Consider the following 27,187-nt stretch of genomic DNA (forward strand, 5'->3'; position numbering starts at 1 on the left):
AAATATTAAAACCCTTTTAGTAATTTCTGGTGAAACATACTTATTATATAACATCGGTATCGTTCAGTATAACCTCATGGTCACGTGTGTCCCAATCTGGAGATTCAAGAGCCGACGGCGCTAGCACTCGCTTGAATTCAGTCCTCCTTCAAATTCCAACTAGTTTAGCTCAGCCATACGGCTACGAGCGAGCAACCAACAAATTTTGCCGTAACAAACAGTGGGCATCAGCTTTGCAACATTTGAAACCTATTAAAATTTTAAACCTTCCATATCTCCATCTGTATTGACTACATCACTACACTATAGGGACAATAACAAGATTTTGTCGGATCGACAACACGAAATTCATAGCGCACGAAGGAAATTTTCAAAATGCGGCACCGGCCCACCGACATTCAGAAATCAATGTACTTGAGAGCGTGACATACACGTGTTTAACATCACAATGACCAGTGGTCGCCAAAATACGCGTGAAACATAGATAGAACGAGCATTCCAGTTAAGCGTTAATAAATATGAAATATGAGCCACGCTTTGAAAACGAAATGTTGCAATTGCGCGAGAATGAGATTTTAGTGCGCAAATGTTCTGGTGGCACTGCGCAGTTGCGCAGCTTAGAGAGAACCTTGACGACAAGAGTAATCGGTACTCCCGCAGTGTGTGAACCAAGATGGCGGACACCGGAACGTATTATGCAGTGGCGGCGCGTCAATAGGGCCAACCGGGGCAATGCCCCGGTTGATTTTTCGGTATAACAAAAAATATTCGAAAAATACTTCAATATCGGTTGCACAGACTGTCTACACTAGCCATATTCTCCCGACATGGTTCATTTTTCGCTCGCAAAGCCTTCGCCGAACGTCGACGGGGCGACGCCAATTTTGCCCCGGTTGCTCATTGTATATCCATATCGTATTCTCTCTTTTATCTTCCACTCGCCGCGTTTGTCTCGTTTGTTTTTTGTTTCTTTTACTAAATCACCGGGGCCGATCGGGGCTAGCCCCGAAATTATGACGACACAATGCTGACGTTTCTTACAACAACGTGTTGACATATTCACGCATTCCTTCTCGTTTGTTGGTTGCTTGAAGAGTTGATAGTTTCCTCGCCTTCGTTTTTGTCGCTTGTTTCGCTATTTGAATCAGTTAGAGACCTTTAGTCCATTTGCTTTCGATTTTCCACATTCCTTTTGAGCTCCTCACTTCTTTCCGGCTTCGCATTTCTTAGCCTTAGACCTCATAATGAATAAGGTTGATGCACTACTTTGCACTCCGTTTTCGCAGCTGCCGCTGGAACAAAAATAAGAGGTACAACGTCCTGGGCCTTATCAACCAAAAAATTGTTCACTGGAACAATCCCATGACGGAGGAAAGCGTCGGCGTACATTCTGCGCAGAAACTTGGTATAAAAAACACGAATGGTTGTGTTACAGCGAGGACAAAAATGCACTTTTTTGTTTTTATTGCCTCCTTTTTGCTACCGCCCGTGACTAACGTTGGTGTAAATTTGGTTTTAGAGATCTTAAACATCTTTCCGAGCGTGCCAGGGACCATCAATCTTCTATGGAGCATCTGGACAATGCAGTAAAATACCGAACATTCGGAAATGTTAATATTGCAGCACAGTTGGATGAAGGACGCGCGGTTTCTATTCGTCGGCACAACCAAAACGTCGAGAAAAACCGCCATGTACTCGGTCGATTGATAGACGTTTTGAAGTTCATTGGTTGTCACGAGCTGTCCCTCCGTGGGCACGATGAACGGGCTGGCTCTTCTAATAGAGGGGTATTTTTGGATATGGCGGAATACACCGCATCCCTAGATACAGTATTGAGAGATATCTTGATGCCACAACTGTTTCGAAAGGGACATCTAAGGATATCCAAAATGATTTGCTCGACTCAATGTATAAAATTTATTTACAACATTTGGCTCTGGAAATTGAGAATTGCCAGTTCCTTTCGATTCAGTCTGACGAGACAACTGACATCACGTGCGTTTCCCAACTGGCTGTGATTTTTCGGTTTGTGAAAGATGGTAAACCTACCGAGAGATATCACAGCTTTGTACCAATCGTTGATCGCACGGCTTGCGGGAAATCGGCTGTACTGAATGAAGTGTTACAGCCTTACAACGCGAAGTCAAAATTGATAGCTCAAACTTATGACGGCGCGGCAGTCATGAGTGGGTCGAAACATGGTGTTCAAGTTTATATAAAAGAAGATTTTCCTCATGCGCATTTTTTACATTGTTATGCACACCAATTTAACCTCGTTATTAAAAATATGTGTCTTGATACCCCTCTCGTCCGTATATTTTTTGCAAATGTTTCGGGGTTTTCTTCATTTTTTCCGTTTCGCCGAAGCACTCTGACCTCCTTCGCCTGATATGTAGCCGCCGTCTCCCAGCTTGTGGACCAACACGTTGGAACTTCCAATCACGCGTGGTGCAGGGCGTGTCCGAAATTAGGTCTGAGCTCATTGAGTGTTTCAATGGCATTCAGAGCTCTCCGGTTTGGGACGAACGCTCTGTGAGGGAGGCGGCAGGTCTAAAGCGTCTGCTAGAAGATGGTGAGTTTTCATTTTTTCTCCACAATATTCTATCACGTGGATGTATTATACGACTCATTACAGTCAAGGCTAATGGATGGAGCGTCTGTGCAGTCGTGTATTTCAGACTTCTGCGATGCTGTATCTCGTATCCGGGAAACAATAAAATACGACGACACATGGAGTGCTTCTTTAGGCCGCGGGCAAACAACGCAGCGTTTGATTTTGTCTGCAAAGGAATGCTGTGACATTCTGGTGAATCAAATAGGCGATCGTCTGCGCACTGAACACCTTGCCGCGTTCTCTTTGATGAACCCCAAAAATTTGCACGTCAATTTCCCATCCATTTGTTGGCTACCGTCTCCAAATTTTACCCTATGATAAACGTGGGTAAATTGGAAAATGAATTGCGATGTATATACACCAATCAAACTTTTTTGAACATCACATCAACTTGCGCTCTCTATGGGTTCCTCATAGATAACACTCTAGTAACTACCTTTGCGGCGTCTGCAAAATTTCTGGACATCATTTTGACGACGCCTATTTCTTCCGCCGACGCAGAGCGAACATTCAGCACGCTGAAGCGTATTAAAACGTATCTCAGAAACACAATGAAGCAAGATAGATTAAATTCCTTGGCTGTTTTATCCATTCACAGAGACGTTATTTCTGGGATGCATGACTTTAATCAGCGCGTTATTGAGCATTTTGCTTCCAAGAAACCGCGGCGTGTTGCATATATGTTCAAGCAGTAGAAGTCTAGCAGCATATATATCTATGAGTGAGCGACGCATGTCCTTATCTTTGCATTACCTTTCCTTTCTTCATAGTAACGTTTTAAACCTTATTTTAAGTTTTGTCTGCTTTCCCGAAGTTTCTGTTAATATGTCATTGTAATTATCTGGGTAAATATTGCCTTTCCTTTTGAAAGAGGTTTCAAAATAAACTATGTGTATATTTATTAATCCCTTGACTTGGACCGGTTTTAAAGACACTTTCTTATCGTTAAAAATTGTCGCTTTTGCCGATTGGTTGTTACCGATGGAATGGTTTTTATACTCATAAAATGATGGGAGAACTTACAGCGCTCATCCTGTCTCCGTAGATGGGGGTGACTTGGTCCCGCAGTAGCTTGCCCCGGTTGTCAAAATGACCACGCGCCGCCACTGGTATTATGTGTACCAGGTTAGGCCATAAGTTTAGGCACAAATAATACGGAAGTCACTTGGCTAGTCCCCGGACTCATAATAGAACTAAATTACAGAAATTGGAATAAACTAATGGCCTAACTAGGCTTGCACGTAATTTACGGATTTACGGAATTATTTCGAGTTACGGAAGCGAAGTTACGAATTACGTAAAGTCGTAATTATTGGTCGAGCGCTTTCGCGATTGAAACGAGCTCTCTTCAGAGCAGTCAATTCCGTCGATTGTAAAAAAATAAAGTTTAAGTAAAAGAAGTTAGAGTTCCGGTATTCGCAGACGTTTTTCTCTCTCTTGTTAGGCAGATGGGGAAGGCATAACGCGTCATTTACTAACCTATTATCAACTTTTCTAGGATGGCCAATGTACATATTAACCGTAGATAAGGAATAGAATTGTGTTGAGACCGATGTACGCCAACACACCTGGTTTCAACTTCTTCGGGTGAAATGACTAAAGAATGTCAGAGATCAACTTATAAAACATGGTCTATTTGTAAATGCCGTGATAATTAATGTCGCGCTTATCAAACAGCAATATAAAGACGGAAGAGAAATTGCGTAATGAACCAACGCAACCTAGTCTTTTCGGCATCGGTAAAGCGATTGAGACGGCAGAGAAACAACAATACGACGGGATTTCCCGTGTTTATTCTGCGCGAGATCCATTTGTTATATCTGCAATTCAATAAATAATTTCCTATTAACCTTCTATTAATTTAATTCGCTATATATACATATAATAGTTACAATTGTATCATACAATTTATTGTTTATTCACACAAAAATAATATTTTTAATAACAAAGCAGCATTGATGTGAAACCCTTGACAAATAAAGCCTATTTAAACTTTTGATTACTGTTTCATGTTACAACAAGAGAGCGATGCTCAAATATATGGACACGGAGTAGTACTGGTATGCATTTATTCGCAGTAGCCTTCTAGCAAAAATACAATCTGTAACCACTGACAATTGGTCCAGTAATTAAAGAAAAATGTTTAAGAAGTGTTAAGAGGGAAAATTCAAACAAAAATAACAACATAATAACAAAACGATTCAGATGTCGACTCCGTGTCCAAAAATTAGAAAGAAAAATTTAAATTCTGACTTCCTGGGCAAGAAAAACTGAATAATTTCAGTGAAATCGTTTAGCAGACAACGATCCAACATCTAATCAAATTTGACCTGCACTTTGGGTGAGTTTTGCGAGCAAAAATGTGTGGCTGTAGTCCACATAGCACGGGGATTCTTAACCAGGCAGGGAATCCTATCGGGGAAGGACTTTTGACATTTTTCTTTGTATTTGGGTGTAGTATTACTTAATTAGTATTACTGTATTGCTCGCTCATTTATACACATATTAACCTTCTAAAACTGTAAAAAAAACAGAGTGAAAGTTGTGAGTGTCGATTCATCAAAGATTGAACAACAAACGGAAACAAGAGTTTTTATGCATAGCAGGAGGGAATAAAAATTTAAAACAAGCCAAGAGAGTAATGTATTGAAAAAACGTTTGGGAACCACTGTCCCTATACCAACAGATGCTATTACGCTCTCACTACAGAGAGAATGCCCGGGCAATCGCCACTTTTATTAATTCATTCACTACACACAGAAAAAGACATTTTACATACAAGTTTGATTTCAAACTTCACTTTCTTTTACTAAATTTACCAAGAAATTAAGGATATAGTAGCAACGGTTAAGAAACCCAATCTAATTGATCGTTATTGGAGAAAAATTAACAAATAATCAAGTGTTTTATATACAGTATTGAACATTCTAGTTCAAGCGTAACATTACAATCGTTTTTTCCAATATTCCAGCTGCTGCTCTTTATATTTTATGCTGTCATCAAAATCAGATTTTTTATCCTCGGGACAATCTTTCACGCCGTCTGCTATTTTTATTGATGTTTCGATGTGTTCAACACCACTCGGCTTATCACCCAGGATGCAGATAGCTCTACCATAATTGAAATATAGATCGCTGCGTGTTCTTTCAACGTGGTATCCCACCCCAAGTTTTAGGCTAATATCAAGCCCCTTTTTACTATATTCCTTTGCTTTAGACAGAAAATCATGGCCAATGAAATAAGTTGCGGCACTCATCCAGTTTAAAGCAAACGCCTGTGATTTTTGTAGTTTGGCGCCACCAATAATTTCCATATGGTTCAACATGCTATTCATTAAATCATCAAATTGATCGAAACTCTCCGACCATAAGCCAAATTTTTTCTGCAAAGGCGACTGGGCAATTTTTTTCTTCGCTTTCGAAATAGGGATTTTTCTAATTGCTTCACTTAATCGATATATACACATTCCTATTTGAAACACATTATTCGAAATAAAAGCAGTGCATGCAAATAATACCATAGCTTTAGCAATTTCCCCATTATTTAGCATGAATATGCCTAAATCTAACAAATACTTTTCGGTAATATCCGGGGAATCGGACTTCACAATTTGTGCTAATTCTTTAATAACGGTTCCAGTAGTTGTTGATCCCATTCGAAGCATGCATTCAGCCAGTAAGAATTTTGCTCTGAAATCTTTATTCTTGGATTGCTGTAATTTTGCGATAGCTTCCCCAAACTCCTTTGCCTTGATGGAAATTTCAGCACGTTCTGCAAGTGAAAAATATTTATAAATACAATATGCTGCAAACATAAGTATGAGCAACATTGCAAAAATAATCGCATAACTTCCATTGATCTTGACACTTGACAAATATAATAGTAAAGTAGTATCGGAATGTGGCAACAAGGTGGTATAATTGAAATATGGCATTATCTATTGGAACTTGTAGGTAGACGATGTCATATATGAATTGATTTCAATTTCAAATTTTATCAACATCGTTTTTGCTTCTTTGGACAGTACAACATCAGCCAAGTCAGTATTTAAAAAAGTAAACGAATAGCTCGCACATTCTTCCCCTCGGGCCCTAGGTTTCTTTCACGTATCTTTGAGGCTTCATATGGACCACTTTGAGAACCTATCTTCTAGTAATTTAATCAAGAAACTGTATTGATAAAATAAGTCAAAAACAGATTTTTGCGTAAATGCATCTTGAAATTTTCTATAAAGTTGAACTAAATGGCATCAGACATTTCTAGGTTAATACAATAAAATGCAAGCATACTCGACAAACCGGTTGGACTCTTCTTTCCCTGATTCAATAAAATTTACATTTCATGGGTGGGCGGGCACTTGGTAAGTTCGACAAGTATGTGCAAGACGATTGCTGGACTATTCGTCGTGGGGGGTTCCGTTTCCACTGGTAGGTTACGACATTCCTACACGAATAAGGCCCCCGAACCACCCAACCTTATCTACTGATATCTATACGAATGTTTGTTGGACACGTAGTGGACATAACGATTGTTATGTTGTTTTTGTTGTTCCTTGACATGTTTTGAAGAAATCTCTTTTCTCTTCGAATACTGGACCAATTGCTTTGAAATTTTTAGTGGCAAAAGTTTGATTTTTTTTCCCAGAAGGCTATTACTTTTATTTCTATGATTCCTATGAAATCTGATTATTCATTCAAAATTTCGCTGTTTTAAAATTTACTCATGGGAACACTGTTTTGAAACCTATTTCAAGCGGTTGCGGGATCAAGCCTGCAGGTACGGCACTGCTAAGTTACCGTACCCCAGTAAAATTGACTTATTCCTTACGCGATTTTACTGTTGCAGTAGTGTTGGTTTTCTAGCAAATCTAGTCTACCGTATTTGTTAAATTTGATAAGAGCAAATTGAATTGAGTTTATTATGCCAGAAAAGAACCGTTCCACGATCGAATAGCAGGCCTACAGCAACCGGTACTGGTAAGGCTTAAACCACTTCCCAGAGAACTGGCGGGCCGATCCGGTGTGAACCCTGGAAGTGTTACAAAACTGACACAAAATTTTTTTCAAAACGATCGGTCAGAGGGAAGTGGGCCCAAAACAGCCTTTTAGTGGCCCGGAACAGGCTACCTGTCAATCAAGCCATCGATCAAGTCACGCTAGAGTGACTTTGGCGTTTAGAGGCCGTTAAATTCCGTCTCGGGGCGGAAAAGCGTTTGCCCGAGTATTGAGAACTTTTTAAGTGGCAATTTTAAGAGGTGTGAAAACGTGTGGAAAGCCACGCCCACTTTTTACCTAAACCTAAAAAGTCGCTTTTCTCTTTCATTACTGGATCAATTGCTCTGAAATTTTCAGTGCTTTTTTCTTTAGACGGCTAATACTTTCATTTACTTCAAACGTGTCCAAATATTTGAGCATAGCTCTCTTGTTCATGTGATAAAGCCGACATTCTTCCCCTCGGGATAAAATGCTATACTTGAATTCTTAACTGCTTTTATAGAAGCTTGGTAGGAACATATACTAGACCTGGACTGATAATCGGACTGGAGGCCATGGTCCGTCCACCTACGTCTTTTGGCTTTCCATTCTCTCGGTCTAAAACTGCCATGCTTGTACAGTATTATAATACTTTAGGGATATAGAAAGTGAACAAACCTGCAACATTGAATAGAGCAAAAACGCCCAACCCAGAATTATCTTCCTCAGTTTTTATTATTTTCTGATCTTGCACTTTGTCGCTGTCGACTTCGGTCTTTCTTTGATTCATGTTGGGAATTGTGGAGTCAACTGTACCAATAAGTTATATTTATAAAAAATACCTTAACTGAAGAAGTAAAAATACCCACAATTTTAAAATTGTGAGTATCACCAAATTTGATAAGAAACTACTCTCTCGTAGTGCTACGTAGTAAGAATGGGATTATCAAAAAGTATCGATATATCTGAATGAACATTGATGTTTTTGCGGCTCAACTTTAATAAAATCATTGCGTGTGTGCGGTGTAGTATGGGACATGTCGCAATAGCTAACAATACATATAGCGATATACATTAGCAGCGCTTCCTAAACTGTGTGTCTCGGCTAGCTAGTTGCAAGATAATTCCGACTACATCGCAAATCAATTCGTCAAAAATTAATGTTTTATCTTTTCGTGATTGAAATTTCACATAAAATGATCAAATCTATTAAAATTAACACCGAGAGAGATGCTTGTGCCTATATTAGACATTTGGTCGCATTATGGTCGGTAATGTACACAAAGACAATCAAATATATCGCATTATTTAAAACGTGTATTTATCATCAAACTTTTCCTCGTAATTTGATTAAGATTATAGTTACCCTTGCTCGACGATGCCAATTCTTTGACTCTCGTATCTTCAGAGAAAGATAGGTTTTCACTATCGCTTGTTGTTCGATCATCGCTTTCTTGTTCGCCACACTCTTGAGCTTTTTAAAAAAAATAGCGAGGATTTATTTTGAAATTCTAAATGGAAAATTGGGTATTCCCGAAGTATTATAACCAAGATGGTGGACACCGGACGTGGCATGTGTACCAACCAGGTTAGGATTAGGCCATGATTTTATTCCCATTTTCCTTATTTTAGTTCTATTGCGTGTTCGGGGACTAGCCAAGTGACTCCGGTAGTATTTGTACCTGAAATTATGGTCTGACCCCAATCTGGTACACATACTACGTTCCGGTGTCCGCCATCTTTATTCACATATTTCGGGAGTACCGAAAATAGTAAACATACAATCATCTTGATCTCGCGGAGTTTATTTAAACAAGATTTTCCGTAACTGGTGAAGTTTTGCTTTCAACAAACGTTGGCTGAACTGTGCATATTTTAAATTTGAACATTTTTACCCAGTGTGAGTTATTCAGGGAAATATTAGTCATAGAATATCAAAATATCTATCTAATATCAATTACTCGCATCACATGTACCACCAGATTAAACTAAATTAGAAAACTCGTTTCGCGGGCCACACAATTTTTCCTTGTGGACCCGCGGCCCACAGGTTGCACACCCTTGCTCTTACGTAAAAATATTCTTGAGTGACAAGAATTTCAGAATAATTTTTTCTTGTGGGCCCGCGGCCCGCAGGTTGCACACCTTTGCTCTTACGTTAAAATATTCTTGAGTGACAAGAACTTTAGATTAACAAACTTTTTTACCAGGGTTTTCTGGCGCTCTATCTCCCTCGGCTTGTTGAGGAAAGGACGGAGGTGAACGGTCATCCGGTGCATCTGGAGGGTTTCCTCCACCGTAATTCTGATTGTTTGGTCCTTGATGCTGTGGGTCGTTCCCTTGAAAATTTCACATTGGTTATGATATTGTTATTCTGTTGTTTGACAGTGAACTTGTTCAATCATATACATACAACATGAGTATTTGCGATCAGAAAGACAAGATGTTGCTATTTTCAGATTTAAAAATAGTAAAATTAGGAGTAGGTTTTGAACCATTACGTGGCATTAGAAAATAATGAAACTCCTCTTTTTGTTTTGAAAATTCCGTGTTTTTGTTTATTCAAAACTGTGTAATTTTTGAAATTCCCTTCCACAAAACTCTCCGCTATAAGTAACTATATTCTTTCACTTTATCAACTCATGGGATATTCATATTTTTGAAATTTGGTCATTTTGATTTTATTGGTTTAATTAGTCCTTAGTTAGCAATGAGAATTCAGTAAACAATTAAATAGTCACATTAATTGACCCTGTTTAACTGTAGGCCTACATCATACCTTGGGGTTGGTAGTAATGGTGATGCTGAATATTATATTTAGTGACGGTTGCTTGATTTGTTTGATTAATGATCGAAGCCTTTTGACTAACTGTGTTGCCAGCTAAAAAAAAATGAGCTTCATTAAATATGATCATTTTGAGGGAATGGACCGGTGTAGGTCGTCACTCTGACAGTTTGAGGCGATAGCCAGTAGCCACCCCTTAGATATAAAAGCGTAAAACTCACCTATGATCAGTGTTCCCTCTAAGAAAATATCACACTGCGCAATTGTTTGTTTCAGTGAGCATGAATATTTTAAGGCTGAGCAGAGTCTTAAATGATTTACAAACTTTGTGAAATATTACAACAACAATAGGTTATCACAATGCCAACAACGTACATAGGCTACACATTTAACCCAAGAAGTTTTTCCTTGTTATTGTGATTTTCCAATGTTTGTACACATTGTCCATGTTTATTGATGGCCCGCGGGCACCGGCCCAAGCTGGCATTGTTAACCTTGCCTATGATGGCATCGTATATTAAAATCTCAAGTTCAAATCCCATGCACAAATCCTCATCCATGGTGTAATAAATAGGGTAGGATGTTGCAGCCATAGGCGCCTCTTGGTCAAAGGCGAAAAAACGGGAAAAAGTAAAAATGTTGTAAGCAGACGTAACTACGACTAAATTGTCGAAAGCTTCGAAGACTACATAAAACTAAACTCGTGCCAAAACAGCTATGAGGTATTGAAATTCCACATACCCAACTATTGGCCTGTAAGTTGCGATTATATACTTAAATTACCTTTGTCTACTGCTACCCTTTGTATGTTGTCCTCATCCGAGCTGGACTGCTCCATTCTCAAAGCAGAAATTGTAGATAAAGGTACCTTTTGATAATTCCACTAGAACAAAGTGCAGAAGTGTGCTGCAAGAGCAACAATTATTGTCGTATAAATTGGATCAATCACGTACGATATCTACAAATATCTATATTCTATAAAGTCAGAATGTATAAACAATGATAAAAACTGAATAGACCCTCAATATTTTTCTGAGAAAGAGGCAAGCCAATGCTGAAAACTTAGTTTTCTAGTTTTCTGCTTGCACGCTATCAGTCAATGCCTACTCGCAAGACTGAAACAAAAGCTGTCTGAACCAGCGTCGTTCAACCATCGCATTTTGGCGCCATAAGTTAAACCGGGAAATCACGGGTTCTAAAGAACCGATTGTATGTTGAGATAGTCATGGACACGTGATTTCTTTTAGAATAAAAAGAATTTGTTTTTTAGCCGTCATTGGCGCTCTGAATACTTTAATAATTGGACGTAATGACCTATTGGTTTGTTAAGACCTTGGCAAGTTGGTATCGCAAGTTCAATATCTCAGGTTCATGTGAACCAAGATGGCGTACACCGAAACGTAGTATGTGTACCAGGTTAGGATTAGGCCATAATTTTATTCCAACTTTCCCTATTTTAGTTCTATAACGAGTTCGGGGACTAGCCAAGTGACTCCCGTAGTATTTGTACCTGAAATTAGGTCCTAATCCTAACCTGGTACACATACCACGTTCCGGTGTCCGCCCTCTTGGTTCAAATACTTTGGGAGCACCCAATCTTTATGACCAAACATTCTTCAAGTTCAATAAAATGGACAAGCAAGGTCGAATCAAGACGATTTTGTTACTTCCAATAAATAGCTCTTTGCATATTAGATTCAGTCGATTAGTTTCAGTCGAAAAATAGCTCAAGGAATGTTAACTTTAATGCAATAGCGTTTTATATTATATGTAACAGTTTTTATAGATTTTATGGTACTCTCGTAGTATGTGAACCGGGTTGGGACCTAATTTTATTCCGATTTCCCTTATTTTAGTTCTATTACAAGTTCGGGGACTGTCTGCGTTAGCCAAGTGAATATGACCCCTGCCCATAGGTTTCCGTACCTTTGCACAACTTCATGTAAAGTAAGTGAACAAAATTAGTTACCACCATATTGGTACTCATACTTCTGGGCGCCGAGATATATGTAATCACTATGTCAACGTATTAAATTGAACAAAACATCCCCTTCACAATACATACGAATGGTACAAAGCTGTGAACTACACTCGGAATCTGTCACATATTACTTGTGAATTTTATTGTCATGAACTGACTGATCTTCATAGCTATAATAACAGTTATCAATTCAAACAACATAAACTGAGCGTAAAATTCGAAGGACTGCTAGTCTTTCTAAAATCATGCCAGTCTTTCATTACTTTGAAAATTTTGTGTACCTTTCCAGATTGAGGGATAATTCACAGAAATAAAGTAACGACCGAGCTATAAGCCACAACGGTGAATATCATTTCAACATTTATTTTTTGGAATACATATACGTCACGCCCATTCGAATTGTAGTTATAGTCAATCTCAAATGAGAGAAAAATTCCACTTTACTGTAGGCAAACAAGAACGAGAGAGCAACGGGATAAACGAGCGTAAAATATTCACGTTGGAAAATGTAACCTACACAATCTGACATGGCGAATTTGTATCGAGATGGAATGTAGTTAGCTACGGCTACTAGCCAAAGTCTTATTCCGTGCCCGCTCTGTCATTACAAGGTGTGACGGGACTGGGAATTGATTCTTTTCTATTGTTTTATTTCTTTACATTGTTCTGATGTCGTTTTCGTAGTCCTGTTTCGACTGATATATCGTCCAAATTTGACTATTCTTGGCTGACTTCTTGCCACACTGTTTACGTGACCCTGTTTTGGCATTTCTCTCTTCTTGTATTACTGCTGTTAGGGCTCTGGCTCGCCCTCATTGGTCTGTATTATATCTGTTCAACTCTGATGGGGAATAAACTTCTTTACTTCCGCGATTCGACAATCAAACATATTGTGTGGTTTTGCAGACTTGACAAACATGCTTATTTGTGGAACCGCACCGCTGTAGCGGGCAATGCCTGACCAAAAAGATTGCTGTTCTATCAAAAATAGTATCTCCTTAGGTTCGTTAGATATATATCAATGGTTGCTTGTGAATAAGCGACGTTTAAAAAATCAATCTCTTTAGCTACTTGCGTATATCCATATTCAGAATGGTAATTTGAAAAGCATTGTGTAAGCATCAAAGCCTTTTTTTGAGCATTCCCTCAACTAACGTGTACCTTATCTATACGTTTTAATACCACGCTATTCAGCATCATCAGTCAGGAAATAACAACGTGCTATTAGACAAGTGCATCGAACATCATTTTCATATGCTTGAATACTCCCGTGTCTGTGACCTCTTAACCACTTTAGAAATAACGTATGCGATGAGGTTACAGCGACGTGCCAATAAATTCACAACAAAGATCCATTATTACGCTTGACCGTTGTATTTCACAAAGAAATAGTCATTGAATACATGTCCGGTGTTACTAATATTTCGACTGGTCTATAAACCCGGACATAAAAAATATGTTGATGTGTTATGTAAACATTTGAGTAAAGTAAATATTTTTATTCAGTGTTACCTAAACATAAGGAACCCATAAATTTCTTATTTACTTTAACAAAATTGAAAAAAACTTATTCAACACTCGAACTTCTGTTTTTGTATGATTGTACCCAAAAGTGTTTTTTAATCTAGGAACGAAAGTTATGTTCTCCCGGAATATGTTCCAAATGACATGGGCTCTGTTTTTGCTGGGGTCACCCTACTAAGTCGGTGATATAATTGAGAGTCATGACCAAAAAAGTACCGAATTCAAAAATGGTATTCTAATGAATACGGAGATTAAAACGACCAGGGTAAGATCATGCATTTTATATTACAGGCGCTTGACACTTCAAATTTTAGTGTCCCCTATTATATTCTTTGGTGCCCTATATTATAGAAAAAATAATATTAGTATGGAATCGGTGTTTTCTTTTGTTGTATCTGATAGTTATTATGATTGATTGTTTTGCAAGATTTGAGGTTTTTTTGTCCTTGGCCCTCACTGATTTCTAGTCTTCTTTTTTAGTTTCACTTTTTTAAGCTGCTTGCTTAAAATTTTCTTAATTCTTAAATTTTCAGTACTTGCTTATTTACTTGATTAATTTTTCCCTCTTCTTTGGACTTTACTACTGACCGACCTTACTTCTTGACTGCTCCGCTATCGTTTTTATTCCGCCTATTTTTTCTCTATCTTCCTGGGACGCCTGAGTTTATATTTTCACTCACTTTATTTATTTAGTGGCATCGATGGCTGGTTTTCTATTTCCACTCCCACTTTGATTGATTGGCCTCGACAAGTTTTACGTGTCATTTTTATTCTCCTTCGTAACTGGCTCTCTTGCTTCCTGCGGCTCGGTCTGCTCACTTTGTCCGTCCCTACCCTGCTTCTCTTTTTGCTCGTCATTCTTAGAAATCGGTCCGGCTTTCATTCTTCCCTTAATTTCTTGTCCCTGTTAGTTGTCCCAGCTGTTCGGACTCTCTGTCACTTACTTAGCTTGCTTTTCGGTTGCTAATCCTTCCTGCGTGCTCGCTCGGTCTGCTCTCTTGTCCGTGTCGGGTTCCTTTCCCTCCCTCGACTACCTTTTCTGCGACGCAGTCTGCTATCTTGCCCATTTACTCCCTTTCCCTCCTCGACCACCTGTTCTATCCCGCTGGTACTCACCGCAGCTCGGTCTGCTCTCTTGATCATCGGCTCGCTTTCCCACCCATCTTTGTCTTTCCTGCTGGCCCTTTCTACAACTCGATCTCGCTGGTCCTTTCTTTGGGGTTCGAACCCATACTCATGCCTGGCCTGTTGTTTGACCAGGTCTCTACGTTACCCCTGCGCTACCGTTACTGACGATTACCGAGTGGATTAGAATCTTACTTAATCAGCAACGTCATGCTTGGTAGCCCACAACGAGGCTAATTACCCCCGACAAATTTACATTAAGCATACTGCGTTGATTCGAACAGGTGTATTCATTCCGGGATGATAGGTCTTCATCTGGAACTGTCGCGTGCTCTGCTTTGAATATGTGAATATTTCTGCAAATAATATGATATACCGTTTTTAATCGTGGTTCATTTTAGTGTACTTTTTACAAGAAAAACACGTTGATATGCAATCGGCTACAAGGCGCATACGATATTTAAAGGCGTGAATCCGCAAACTCACTGACCGCCTTATCTCTGGAAACATCCCAGGGAAAAATGATAAATTGCCGTCACTCCGACTCCCGAATTATAAACAATGTCCCCAGCTCTACATACCGGAACAAAAAACAACGTTTGGATACAAATACGCCTCGTCTAGAAGCCTAAGGCCCTCGGTATTAACTTTTGAACACTTCTTCTGCCACGAAAGAGACTTCATATATTATTCGCATTTATTACGGATGACTTCTCTGGGGGAGGATGACTTGGGATTTAATATTTATAAATAGTTTTATGTACAAATACCACGGGAGTCACCAGACTAGTCTCCGAACTCGCAATAGAGCTAAAATATCTTGGTTCACATACTTCGGGAGTATCCAAATAAACTCAATACTAGTTCTGAGCACACATGCTGGAATTCCATAATTTATTCACATATATTTTCATGTAATACTGTGCAATGAATCATTTAATTCACCGACGGTTGGCGCGGCGGTGGGCTCATCGTGCTTAGCGTTGGGAATAAGTCGCCACCGCACCTCTGATTACTCTGCGTGGGTTCGCAGGTTCGAATCCCATGCGGCATGCGGGGATGTTATGTGCGAGAAGATTGCTGGACTCTTCGCTGCGGTAGGGTGGTTCACGTAAGCGCTGGTCCACCATCAAGTCCATGCTTCCGAAAACAAATAACTAACTAATCCCATACCCGACATGAAATGGTAACCGGGCGAGAGGCCGTGGTTCGCCATATGGTTAAGCCGTCTTATCGGCTTTCCTCTCCCCGGGATAAATATGTGAATCTTATCCTATAATGACGAAATTGAGATGGACTAGGCTTGTCAAAATATTTAAAATTACCTCGCGCATTCAACTCGAAATTTTGACGAACAACACTCCTTTGTTTCTAAAGAAATTATGTGGATCACCCGAGTCGCAAATGATTAATCACAGTCTGAAGTAAATGTCACTAGAGCGACATTTCATAATGCAAGTATTGATTTAGAGGTCAAGTTGAAAAACAAAGAAAACTAATTTGTTCATGCCTTAATGATCACGTTTATCAGATGACGTCAATGCCATGTTCAATTAGATCTTTGCATGCAACAATTTTGTTTGGTACAGGAATACGCAGATTAAATACTAACTGTACCAATACAATACTGTACATTTAAAAAATTCAAATTTTCGGATAAGGAGATATAGTTACGGGTATAGATAACATAATGTCGTGCATCGAACGAACATTTTTGTCTGTTTTCAGAGGCTATATCTATGATAAATCGAAAAATATGTTATCTACGACAGATAGTTGGAGAAGGTAAGAGGGAAAAATAATTTACCAGAACTTCTTTTTAAGATTAGAGTTGAAATATCTTTCAAGACGAGGCTAGCAAGACCAACTTCAAATGTTTTGTATAACAGTAGTATTGCTGTGGCATACGTTCATGATGTCAGTGCCTTTGGAGTCTTGACTAAACTGAAACTCTTTGATATAAAAGATTAACAGCCTCTCTTTCATCCTCATAATTCATTTTTTGATAGTTTGGCAAATTAATCTGTGTCTGGGATGGAAGACTCTCTAAGATAAATACATTCGGGCACTTCTTGCTGGCAAAAGTGGTGATGCAACCAATTCAACATAAATAAAATAAATTTTAATTATTCCCGTAGTGTGTGTACCAGGTTAGGGTTAGGCCATAATTTTATTCCAATTTTCCTTATTTTAGTTCTATTACGAGTTCGTTAGCCAAGAGAATATACCCACTGCCCATTTAGTTACCTCCATATTTGTACACAGACTTTTGGAGCACTAAATTTAATATCATTTGTACAACTGAAGGTGTTCACCATGTCAACTACTTTCAATGTTGAGAAATGGGGCGCAAAGTTTTTAAGCAGAGTATTTTATATGAGTTGAATTTCGAACTAGAATTGAAAAGAGGATTTTATGAGAATCGTTTCACCAAAATCATTCATCAAAGTCATCAAACTTCGAAGAATGAATGGAAAGTAGATGGCTATGATTTTCGGTCGCTCCGGAAGTATGCGCACCAAAATGGCGCACAATCTGAACTTTAATCTGGTACACATACTGTGTTCAGGTTGTTCGCCATCTTGGTGCACATACTTCGGGAGCACCGGTTTTCGTGAGTTGGTTACTTGAATACACTGCGTTTATTTCGAACGATGTGTTTCAAATTGGAATGCGCGTATAATGCAATTAATTACCTGACTACGTCATCCGAAAATTAGGTCACTGAAAAATGCTGGATGGACGTCTAAAACGCGCAGGCAATCATCCGAAATCTAGCGGGCCATTCCTCTCGTTTTCTCGTCGTAACGATACCGATAAAGGGAGAGAGAGAGCGCTGGCGTTAGTGAGTTCAACATAGTCAGCACAGATGCCATTTCGGACGATCGTAGCTATATTTTAGCAAGCTTATATGCAAAAATCATCATGCTACGCCCACTAGAAGTACTCGTGGGTGCGTACTTTATGAGACCCGATTCCTCATTCAAATACAAATACGAAGCCAAAGAAAAACATTGTCCAGTCGCGTTAGTAGAAAATTGTGGCATATGGTTTGAAGTCTGAATCAATTTGACGTTTTAATGTACAGCATGCTGAACCATATAGAAATTATTGGAGGCGCAGAACTACAAAAATCGCAGGCGTTTGCTTTGAATAGGATCAGTGCCGCATCTTATTACAGTTCATCTGCCATTATTTCCTCGCTAAAGCTTAAATAAAATAAAAAAAATACTGAATCATTTATCTTACGTACAGTGGTATCACTTGTACAGATGCACATTCTATATTCATGCAATAAGGCGATGTCTTAAATTGACGTCAAGTATGTATAAAATATGATTATTCAAAAAACTGATTTCAAGTGACAGGTCAATTGCAAACCAAGGCTTTAAATATACAAATTGCTTCAATCATTGACAAGACATTTATCATCAAGGCAAAGGTTTTTGATGTTCAAAGATGTAAGATGAGTTGCCCCACCCTGCCATCAGTATATAATTAAATTGCAAATGAATGCAAAAACGTGATAGTTGTCCCGTAGTATGTGAACCAAGATCGTGGACACCGGAACGTAGTATGTGTACCAGGTTAAAAACTTGAGGCCTTACCCTAACTTGGTACATATATTATGTTCCGGTTTCCGCCATCTTGGTTCACATATTACTGGAGTATCAAAGTTATAAGCATAAATTAGCCCACAGCGAAGTCAACTTATCTGAAGTTATGTCCATTGTCTTTTGACTATTGAAAATAAATCTCGGAATTTTTCTTTTGAATTCAAGGATAATGAATCACGGAAACGGAATGCCGGGGATATCTGATACTGAGCTGATTCGAGTATATGAAGACGAGAATTTGGCAAAGATTTATGGGAAATATAGATTACCATATTGTTCGTCCGTACCGAAAGAAATAATGCAGTTTATGAGAGAAAAAAGTCCTGCGAATAACCAAGATGGGAGATATGCGCGAATGCTTGATGTCGGCTGTGGATGTGGAACATTATCAACACAAATGTTCTCTAAATATTTCCAATCCATTTTGGGTGTCGATATCAGCGAAGCCAAAATTAGGCAAGCAAAATTATTAAACAAATCCGAAAACATCACTTTCGAGGTTATCCACAGCCACAAGTTTCCAGTAGAAGATAATAGCATTGATCTCATCACGAGTGGAACATCCATTCATTTTCTTGATATAAAGGAATTTGAAAAAGAATGTCAGAGAGTTTTAAAACCTGGTGGAATCTGTGCTGCGTTTGCCCTTAATTCTCGAAGGGCGAGGTCGATCAACATCCACGAAAACGATTCGTCCTGCATATCTTTGGAGCCTATGATTGATCAATTTTTTGTCGATATCGAAGCCCATCCGAGTAATTTTGAATCACTTGACGGAAATCGACCGATTTTTGATCGAATACAAAATCCATCTAAAAGATGGCTAAAAGAAATCGTGAGCGAAAAAGAGCTGTCTCTGCAAAAAATCAAAGATACGTTTCAAACAACTGGAGAATACGTTATGATGAAGAAACGGAAACTAACTGTTGATCCTCTTGAAATACTTGCACAAAATATCGAGAAAGGTCTTCAGTTGGATCAGGCACTTGTCGACGAAGATATAATGCTGAGTGTTGAGTTAGTTATGTCCACCTTCGTATTCATAAAGGACTATTTGAATTGATTCGCCTCTACATACTTGCCAGAGAAAAAGATCGAAATAAAACATTTTACGAAGTGTATCAAGTATATATAAATGTACCGTCGTATTAAGGTACATTACAAAAACCAGTTAGGCTACTAATTTGTATTTATCAGTCATGTTACCCATAAATTTTATTGAAAATAAATATCGGAATCCTATTTTGACTGGTGATTCGCGGTGTACTGGCATAAGGGAAATGAGCGTTGATATTTGAAATTACCTGGCGCACTCGACTCAATGTTTTTACGATTAACAAGAATAATATAATAATAATGAAACGATTCGTATCCACATTTCGTATGCAATAAACAAACCTGAGGGGGTTTGTGATGGCTCTGTTATATATATGCATAACAATGAGAGGCGCTCCCGTAGTATGTGTACCAGGTTAGGGTTAGGCCATAATTTTATTCCAATTTTCCTCATTTTAGTTTACCATATTTGAAGAAGCAAAATTCCGGACAGTGCATGACTATGTCGCACAACCTTAGTCCTAACCGGTACACAAAAACTATGTTCAGGTTGTGCGCCATCTTGGTGCGCATACTTCTTTCTGGAGGTCCCTATTTTCATGAGACCATATATATGCGCTACCGAAATGCTAAGGCTGCAAACGTTGTACGATACTCATGCTAAAGCGCCAGCTACCGAAATGAAAAGTATTGTCTTCAGTCACAAGCAGAATCGCACACCAGGCTGGTAAGCACACTCTAAATATAGCTACGGGCCGTCGACTGAAAAAATCTCAACTTCAGAGTGAAAAATAAGAATGAGAATTAGATTGTGCCGAAACGGAAGAACAGCAATTACATGCTTAAACAAATTAAAGACAATCACTACAAATTTACTCCTCTGACCATGCATATTTTTCTGAAGATCTAATTCTCTTCTTGTCTGATTTCAAAAATGAAAACAATTCACTACAGTGCATATCTTTGAAATTATAATGGAGAGTCAACATGCCTTTTATAGTCGCAACTTGTTTATCTCTTTAGTCCACTGACTTTGCATCAGTGAAAAGACTCTCTCTACATTGACATTGTGGGATGTAACAGAAAAGAAAAACATTTCAATCCTTAAAATTTCGGAGTGGCATGTGATGTTCGTAGACTGATCGAAATATTTGCACCATTTCTCAGTGGCGGCGCGTCAATAGGGCCAACCGGGGCAAGGCCCTGGTTGTTTTTTCGGTATGATAAAAAATATTCGAAAAATACCTCAATATCGGTTGCACAGACTGTCTACACTAGCCATATTCTCCCGACATGGTTCATTTTTCACTCGCAAAGCCTTCGCCGAACGTCGACGGGGCGATGCCGATTTTGCCCCGGTTGCTCATTGTATATCGTATTCTCTCTTTTATCTTCCACTCGCCGCGTTTGTCTCGTTTTTTTCTGTTTCTTTTACTAAATCATCGGGGCCGATCGGGGCAAGCCCCGAAATTATGACGACACAATGCCGAGGTTTCTTACAACAACGTGTTGACATATTCACGCATTCCTTCTCGTTCGTCGGTTGCTTGAAGAGTTGGTAGTTTCCTCGCCTTGTTTCGCTATTTGAATCAGTTAGAGACCTTTAGTCCATTTGCTTTCGATTTTCCACATTCCTTTTGAGCTCCTCATTTCTTTCCGGCTTCGCATTTCTCAGCCTTAGACCTCATAATGAATAAGGTTGATCAATGACATTAAACAACATGATGCGCAACTCGGGCATTTTTGGCCGAAGATCGTATCCGATAGCACGCTCCAATGCACATACTTGACGAGACGAAAACGAGCGGATGTGTGTTGCTTTCAAGGCATAGCACGAATGGTGTTCGTGCCTGCTTCGACAGTTGTTGTGGTTTTTAATGATATTTGGAAAATTGAAGGTAAAAAGAAATCGGAAGAAAGTAAGGTAAATACTATTGTTGCATATCACACCCGGGCATCGCACTGTTAAGTACATGTGGGAAAGCCAGCTTTTGTCAAATACTACGAAGTTATTAATTCAGTACGGTACGTAGTTGTCCATTTGCCGAAATTGCATATTTACTTACCCCTTATGGTTTCAAATAGTTCATGCACCTCCATTTAGATTTTTTTAATCAGTGAGGATATATACTCATTGCTGATTGCTGTTCATTGTAACATACTATTGCGCATTCACTTTTATTTGCGTATTGAATCAAAGTGTTAACAAGTTCACCTAACATTTCACTCATGCCGGTCTATATTGTATAGTCTGATCTCTCAAGTATTTGGAGCCACGAATGCTTGTAATTTTCTGACCAAACCCTTTTATTAGTTGGTTTGTATACCAAATTCAGTAAAGCATTTTTTACATAAAACATGGGATATTGGATTTATTAGCTTTTCCATTCTAAATCATATAGACTGCTTTATTTATTCTTAACGAAAATTAATAAATCTCCTCTCTTTCTTCAGATGTGAAAGTTGTGGACAAACCTGTCTAAGCATTGTGAGACTCCTGCAGCACAAGAGGCAATAGCAAATATAGTAAGTATATCAATCAAGAAATTAAGCCGACATAAAGCAAAACTTTCAACTATTCGTTTAATCTCAATTTCCTATTATTTATTCACAGGACAACTATAGCAGAAGGGGAGATATCAAAAGTCTGGCGACATATCAGTGACAGTGTGATTCCAAGAAATATAATTAGAATACTCCATAAATGTTTGCAATAGAAGAACAACCTATGGAGGCATTCAAAGAAATTTGACCCTTCGGTAAAGTTGTGTATATAGCCCCTACATCCTGCAGGGCTTGAGGGAAATAACTAAAAATTCCAAAGCGTAAGATTACATAAGCGGTCTTATTTGTAAAAAGTCACAAAACATGCCAGACATACTTAAAACAGCTTTAAAAAAATGAGGATTACGGCTCACTGACTACACCTGTGTTATATTTGGTTCATCAACTTTTGGTAGTACTAGAGAAGAAATTCAGGAAAGGGTATAATCAGGATTTATGATAAAATACTGTTATATATTTTGGACAGCTTCAATCTAGACCAGGGATGTCAAACTCGCGGCCCCAGAGAACTTCCAGTGCGGCCCTCGAACGCTTAACAATAATTGTAATAGTATTTTGGAAGTTTTTTTTTATCTAAATGTAATAGATTTTTCAAACCTTTCAAAGTAAAATTGAATATTCACACAGAAAACAATTTACTGAAAGTAGTTTTGAAAAATTAATTTTTTTTGTTAACATCAATCTAGCGAAAGAATACTTAAATAAAACATTTGAGTGATTAAATTAAACGCAAAGTACATGAAGAAGGTGGCATTTTCAAAGAAAATGGGAGTTGCAATATTTCTGCATTTCACAAAATTCTGAAGCACATTGTGTCATATTAATTTCTCATATTTCCATCAGTACAATGAAAAAACACAATAAGCTCAGCAGTCAATATGACAAATTCGAAGACCAACTTCGAACAGAAAATTTCCATGTGCTTGTATATTAATTAATTATATAACGACTCAATAGCAATAATAATTCAAGCAATCCTATGCCATGCAATGTGGCGCGAAATGTCTTGTCGAAAAAATCTGTCATTTGTTTTTTTACTGATCTATACATGAAATGATAAAAGTAACTTTTTTGCATTACTGGAATTAATTAAACATTCGCAAAGATTCAGATTAACCCATGATCATGTGACCTCGTTAGTTAGAGTTAGTACTATAAAATCATTTCAGTCTGGCCTTAGTATGCTGGTGACACAAAAAAGATACCAAACGTCAGGACCACTGTAATTAAAAACATTGAGTTTATACTGTAGTATTTTTGTTAATTTTATGTTCATATATTCAGATTAAGTCATTTTAGTGTATGTATTATTTATTCCTTAACCAAAGCTTGTTCAAAAATGATTTTGATGGTTGTACATGGAATTTTATGATTTTTTGTAATAAATACAATAACTTGCAATAATAGTGGAATGCAAATATTAATATGTAATTGCATTTGAAATTAAAGAAAAGAATAAAACCTAATCCAATTGTTTAGTTGCATCACAATATATGTCACAAACTGAAACTATCTGAAAAATACACCACTGACAGTTTGACACCACTGATCTATTCTAATCTAGACGATTCAAGCATTGCTTTGGGAAATAATATCACTTCAATTAAATTGAAAAAAATCTCGCTATATTAAATACAAAATCGTTGAACTTTTCATACTCCTCAGCCTCTATTAATTTTTTTAATTTTAATTACCATGTGATGGTCATACATATCTTTAACTTGTATTTTCTGTCATAATGTATTATCTCAATGTGTCAAACTTTTAATTAGTGTGCATATTTTGCTTCCAGCTAAAATAAATGTATTGTCTTGCTTATTACCTCAGCTCGGAGTATTGACAAGAAAAAGGTGCCCATTAATTAGGTAAAATTTTTTTAACTCTTTGTTATAATCAGAAATCACAATTAATAGGAATTATAAACACCCAACAATCAATGAGAATTATATGCCAAAACCCTCAGAATAAATTTGTCTTCTAAAATCGGAGGAAGGCAAAACATATAGGTAGTTTCCATTCACACAAGTCTTTCAAGAAGACTTGCTCGAACAAACTAAATGAGATTCGTCAGGTGATCAGTAAGGCTGCAAGTTGAATCAGCCCTGCAACCTCCTGCATAGAAAGTAATATTAATTAATGGGCTATGAGCTAAATTCCTAAATTTAGACACAAACCTATCTACGAGGCACTATGTACCAGCGATGTTACCTACGATTAACTGAATATGTAATATGTCTAACAAATTCACCTACTAAAGCAAGTTCGATAAGTGCAAACTTTGTGTCATGGAATTGTATCACAGCACCGTTAAGAGAAGTAAAAACAGTTTTGCTGTTTTATATGACACCCTCTTTAAATGAAATTTCAATGTTTAAGCGCAAACATTAAAATTACTAACTTTGAACTTTGTCATTATCTGCAAAATGTTCCACACAAATCTTTACGCTATCGCATTTGTAATCTTCTCTGATAAAAAAACGTCTATGATGTCTAGAATTACTCTTTACAGCTTGTCTGCCATTCCAGCTTCCCAAGTGAGCAAAACTTCTTAGATATAGAGATTATTTTCTTTCGTTACAGGCGCAAAAAGGACAGGTACTACAAGTAAAGAAGACGCCGCGTAGCAAAAGCGATTGGAAAACGATCGCGAAATGCGACGAGAAATATGTGCATTGGAGCGTATCATGAAATACAATCTTTCGCATGTAGTCTTATGGAGTGACGTCAGAGTTGCCTATCATGTTGTTTAATGTCATTGGGTTGATGCACTACTTCGCACTCCGTTTTCGCAGCTGCCGCTGGAACAAAAATTAGAGGTACAACGTCTTGGGCCTTATCAACCAAAAAATTGTTCACTGGAACAATCCCATGACAGAGGAAAGCGTCGGCGTACATTCTGCGCAGAAACTTGGTATAAAAAAAACACGAATGGTTGGCACGAACAAAAACAAAAATCTGTGCAATTTAAGTTGATTTTGGCACACTTGCATAAATTATTTTGACTCTGTTTCTTACACTTGCAGTTTGCCAACTCATAAACTGATTTGAGGGCCACATGCTTCTTCAGTGAATCATTGTTGGGTGGGGGAGTATAATCCTTATGTTTGCCAGTGTTAAATAGACGTGTCCTGGTATCATTTACATTCTTCATATCCTCTTCATACAGTGAACAAACAAATTCCTCAGCTTTATTTATTAATGCCTCGTTAATCTCGAAAGATCTTCATAGTTGAGAAAAAAAAGAATTGAAAACCTCAATGAAGTCTCCAACATGAGTTTGATGGGCAGTTCCAATTGCAGGAAAGTGCTAAAGTATTCAATATGAATAGCCCATCTAAGCTGTTCGCAACTATTATGATTCTCATATACCTTTACGCTTCAAGACTTCTTGTTTAATCCATTTTATAGCACTGATAGCAGCAGGGATTAGAGCCTGCGTTAGGTCGGATTGGTGGAACATTGTCGTTTTTTTTTTGTAGTACAGTATCTAAAATGAGGAAGAAAATCATATTTGGAACAGCATGAGTGTAAAAATACCACTAAATACTAACTAATACCTTGAATACATAATGCATTTTATCTGATGTACTCAATGAGCGTATATATGCTCATTGCATGTACTACAGTCAAGCAGTGTTTGCATACCATTACTAGACTATATCTACACTGAATTTTGATATATCACAGTCTGAAATGCCCTATGACAGTATGAGTATGGACTATAGACTACCTATATTTTAAAACATCAACTGTCTGTCTACATCTTGATTTCTCACCTCTCAATCGTTTCCAATGCTACTTTCATTCCACTCCGGCATAACTTATCATTGCTTCTCAGGTTCTTGTCGACTCTATGAATTTAGATTTAGACCAACCGACATTAGTAAAATTGATTATTTTCTTCTTTTTCACACAACCGTGCATTAAAGAAACAGCCATTAATTTCTATTTCCAAATATGCTGTGGCCTATATAGTAGTATATGTCTGCTGAATAGTCAAGAAGAGTCATTAAATTAATCATAAACATTTCATGCAAGCCAGAAAATATCGTTGTTTGTGACATATTATTCTAGGTCTAGCCTTCCTTGGAGTTACCGCACCGTACCTATTCAACAACGTCTTATGAGCTAATGCTCAACCGAAATTGCTATTTATGGTAAGGATATACAAGTGTTTAATTTCTTACTTATACTCTTCAACACCTCCTTAGAATAACTGAACTAATAATAACTGAAAAAAACTATAAAAAGGCTACTCAACGCAAAAGCGACATGCAGAAGTCTGCGTTCATTGGCCCATGATACCGGAAAAGCAGAGAAAATAGGACAGATGATAACACATATTTATTGTAGTAAAAGCGTCTTTTCTGTAAAACGTGCAACTTTTGGAAGTGGGAACAAGGCAATATTTGTTACTAAATTTCTAAGGAACATTTTAAAATCATTTTCAGGTAGTTACCTTATGTGCGCTACGAAACTGAAAGATAAATGGCCTCGGCTCGCGGCCTACGTGATTTTATTGTCATGCAAGTTGTTTCAATCTTTTACTTAATCCCAAAAATCCCGGGATTATACGGCTCAATCCTGGGATATCCCGATACCGGGATTTCACAAACTGGCCCCGAAATCCCCACCCTAACCTGAAATGATGTCCGCCATCTTGGTTCACATACATTGGGGTACCCAATGTGAATATATACGTTGATCGATATGACGTTCTCAAGCATCCTGGACAGTTGTCTTTGCTAGGGCTGGGAATATTTAATCGATTAACTGATAATGGATGGTAACGATTATATTAACAAATATCGGTACCATAGGTTGGATATTTCGTAAATATCTAAATATACGCTCAAAAACAATTGCTGTACAGGTAGAACAGAACCGCACCGGCACGGAACCCATATACTTGTATCTCAGCTATGTCCAATGACAGAATGAAGCCTC

At 38.0% G+C, this 27,187-nt stretch overlaps 2 protein-coding genes and 1 long non-coding RNA gene across 3 annotated transcripts; 2 read left to right on the forward strand and 1 right to left on the reverse strand.

The window, feature by feature from the left end:
- Positions 1-4,571: 4,571 nt before the first annotated feature.
- Positions 4,572-11,343, reverse strand: LOC144430692 (uncharacterized). Its single transcript, XM_078118727.1, has 6 exons — positions 11,156-11,343; positions 10,367-10,468; positions 9,795-9,926; positions 8,954-9,061; positions 8,266-8,397; positions 4,572-6,385 (listed from the first exon to the last, which is right to left on the reverse strand). The coding sequence occupies exons 1-6, from the start codon at positions 11,208-11,210 to the stop codon at positions 5,559-5,561; spliced, it is 1,356 nt and encodes a 451-aa protein (XP_077974853.1). The 5' UTR covers positions 11,211-11,343; the 3' UTR covers positions 4,572-5,558.
- A 7,445-nt stretch (positions 11,344-18,788) lies between these two features.
- LOC120329827 (putative methyltransferase DDB_G0268948) lies at positions 18,789-19,682 on the forward strand. The gene has a single exon (XM_039396613.2). It carries the CDS (start codon positions 18,789-18,791, stop codon positions 19,680-19,682), a length of 894 nt encoding a protein of 297 aa, XP_039252547.2.
- A 1,817-nt stretch (positions 19,683-21,499) lies between these two features.
- Positions 21,500-22,511, forward strand: LOC144430423 (uncharacterized). Its single transcript, XR_013479532.1, has 3 exons — positions 21,500-21,599; positions 22,130-22,201; positions 22,290-22,511. It is a non-coding gene; the product is annotated as an uncharacterized LOC144430423 (long non-coding RNA).
- The last annotated feature ends 4,676 nt before the right edge of the window (positions 22,512-27,187 follow it).

Source organism: Styela clava, chromosome 12, assembly GCF_964204865.1.
Source record: "Styela clava chromosome 12, kaStyClav1.hap1.2, whole genome shotgun sequence".
Taxonomy (NCBI): domain Eukaryota; kingdom Metazoa; phylum Chordata; class Ascidiacea; order Stolidobranchia; family Styelidae; genus Styela; species Styela clava.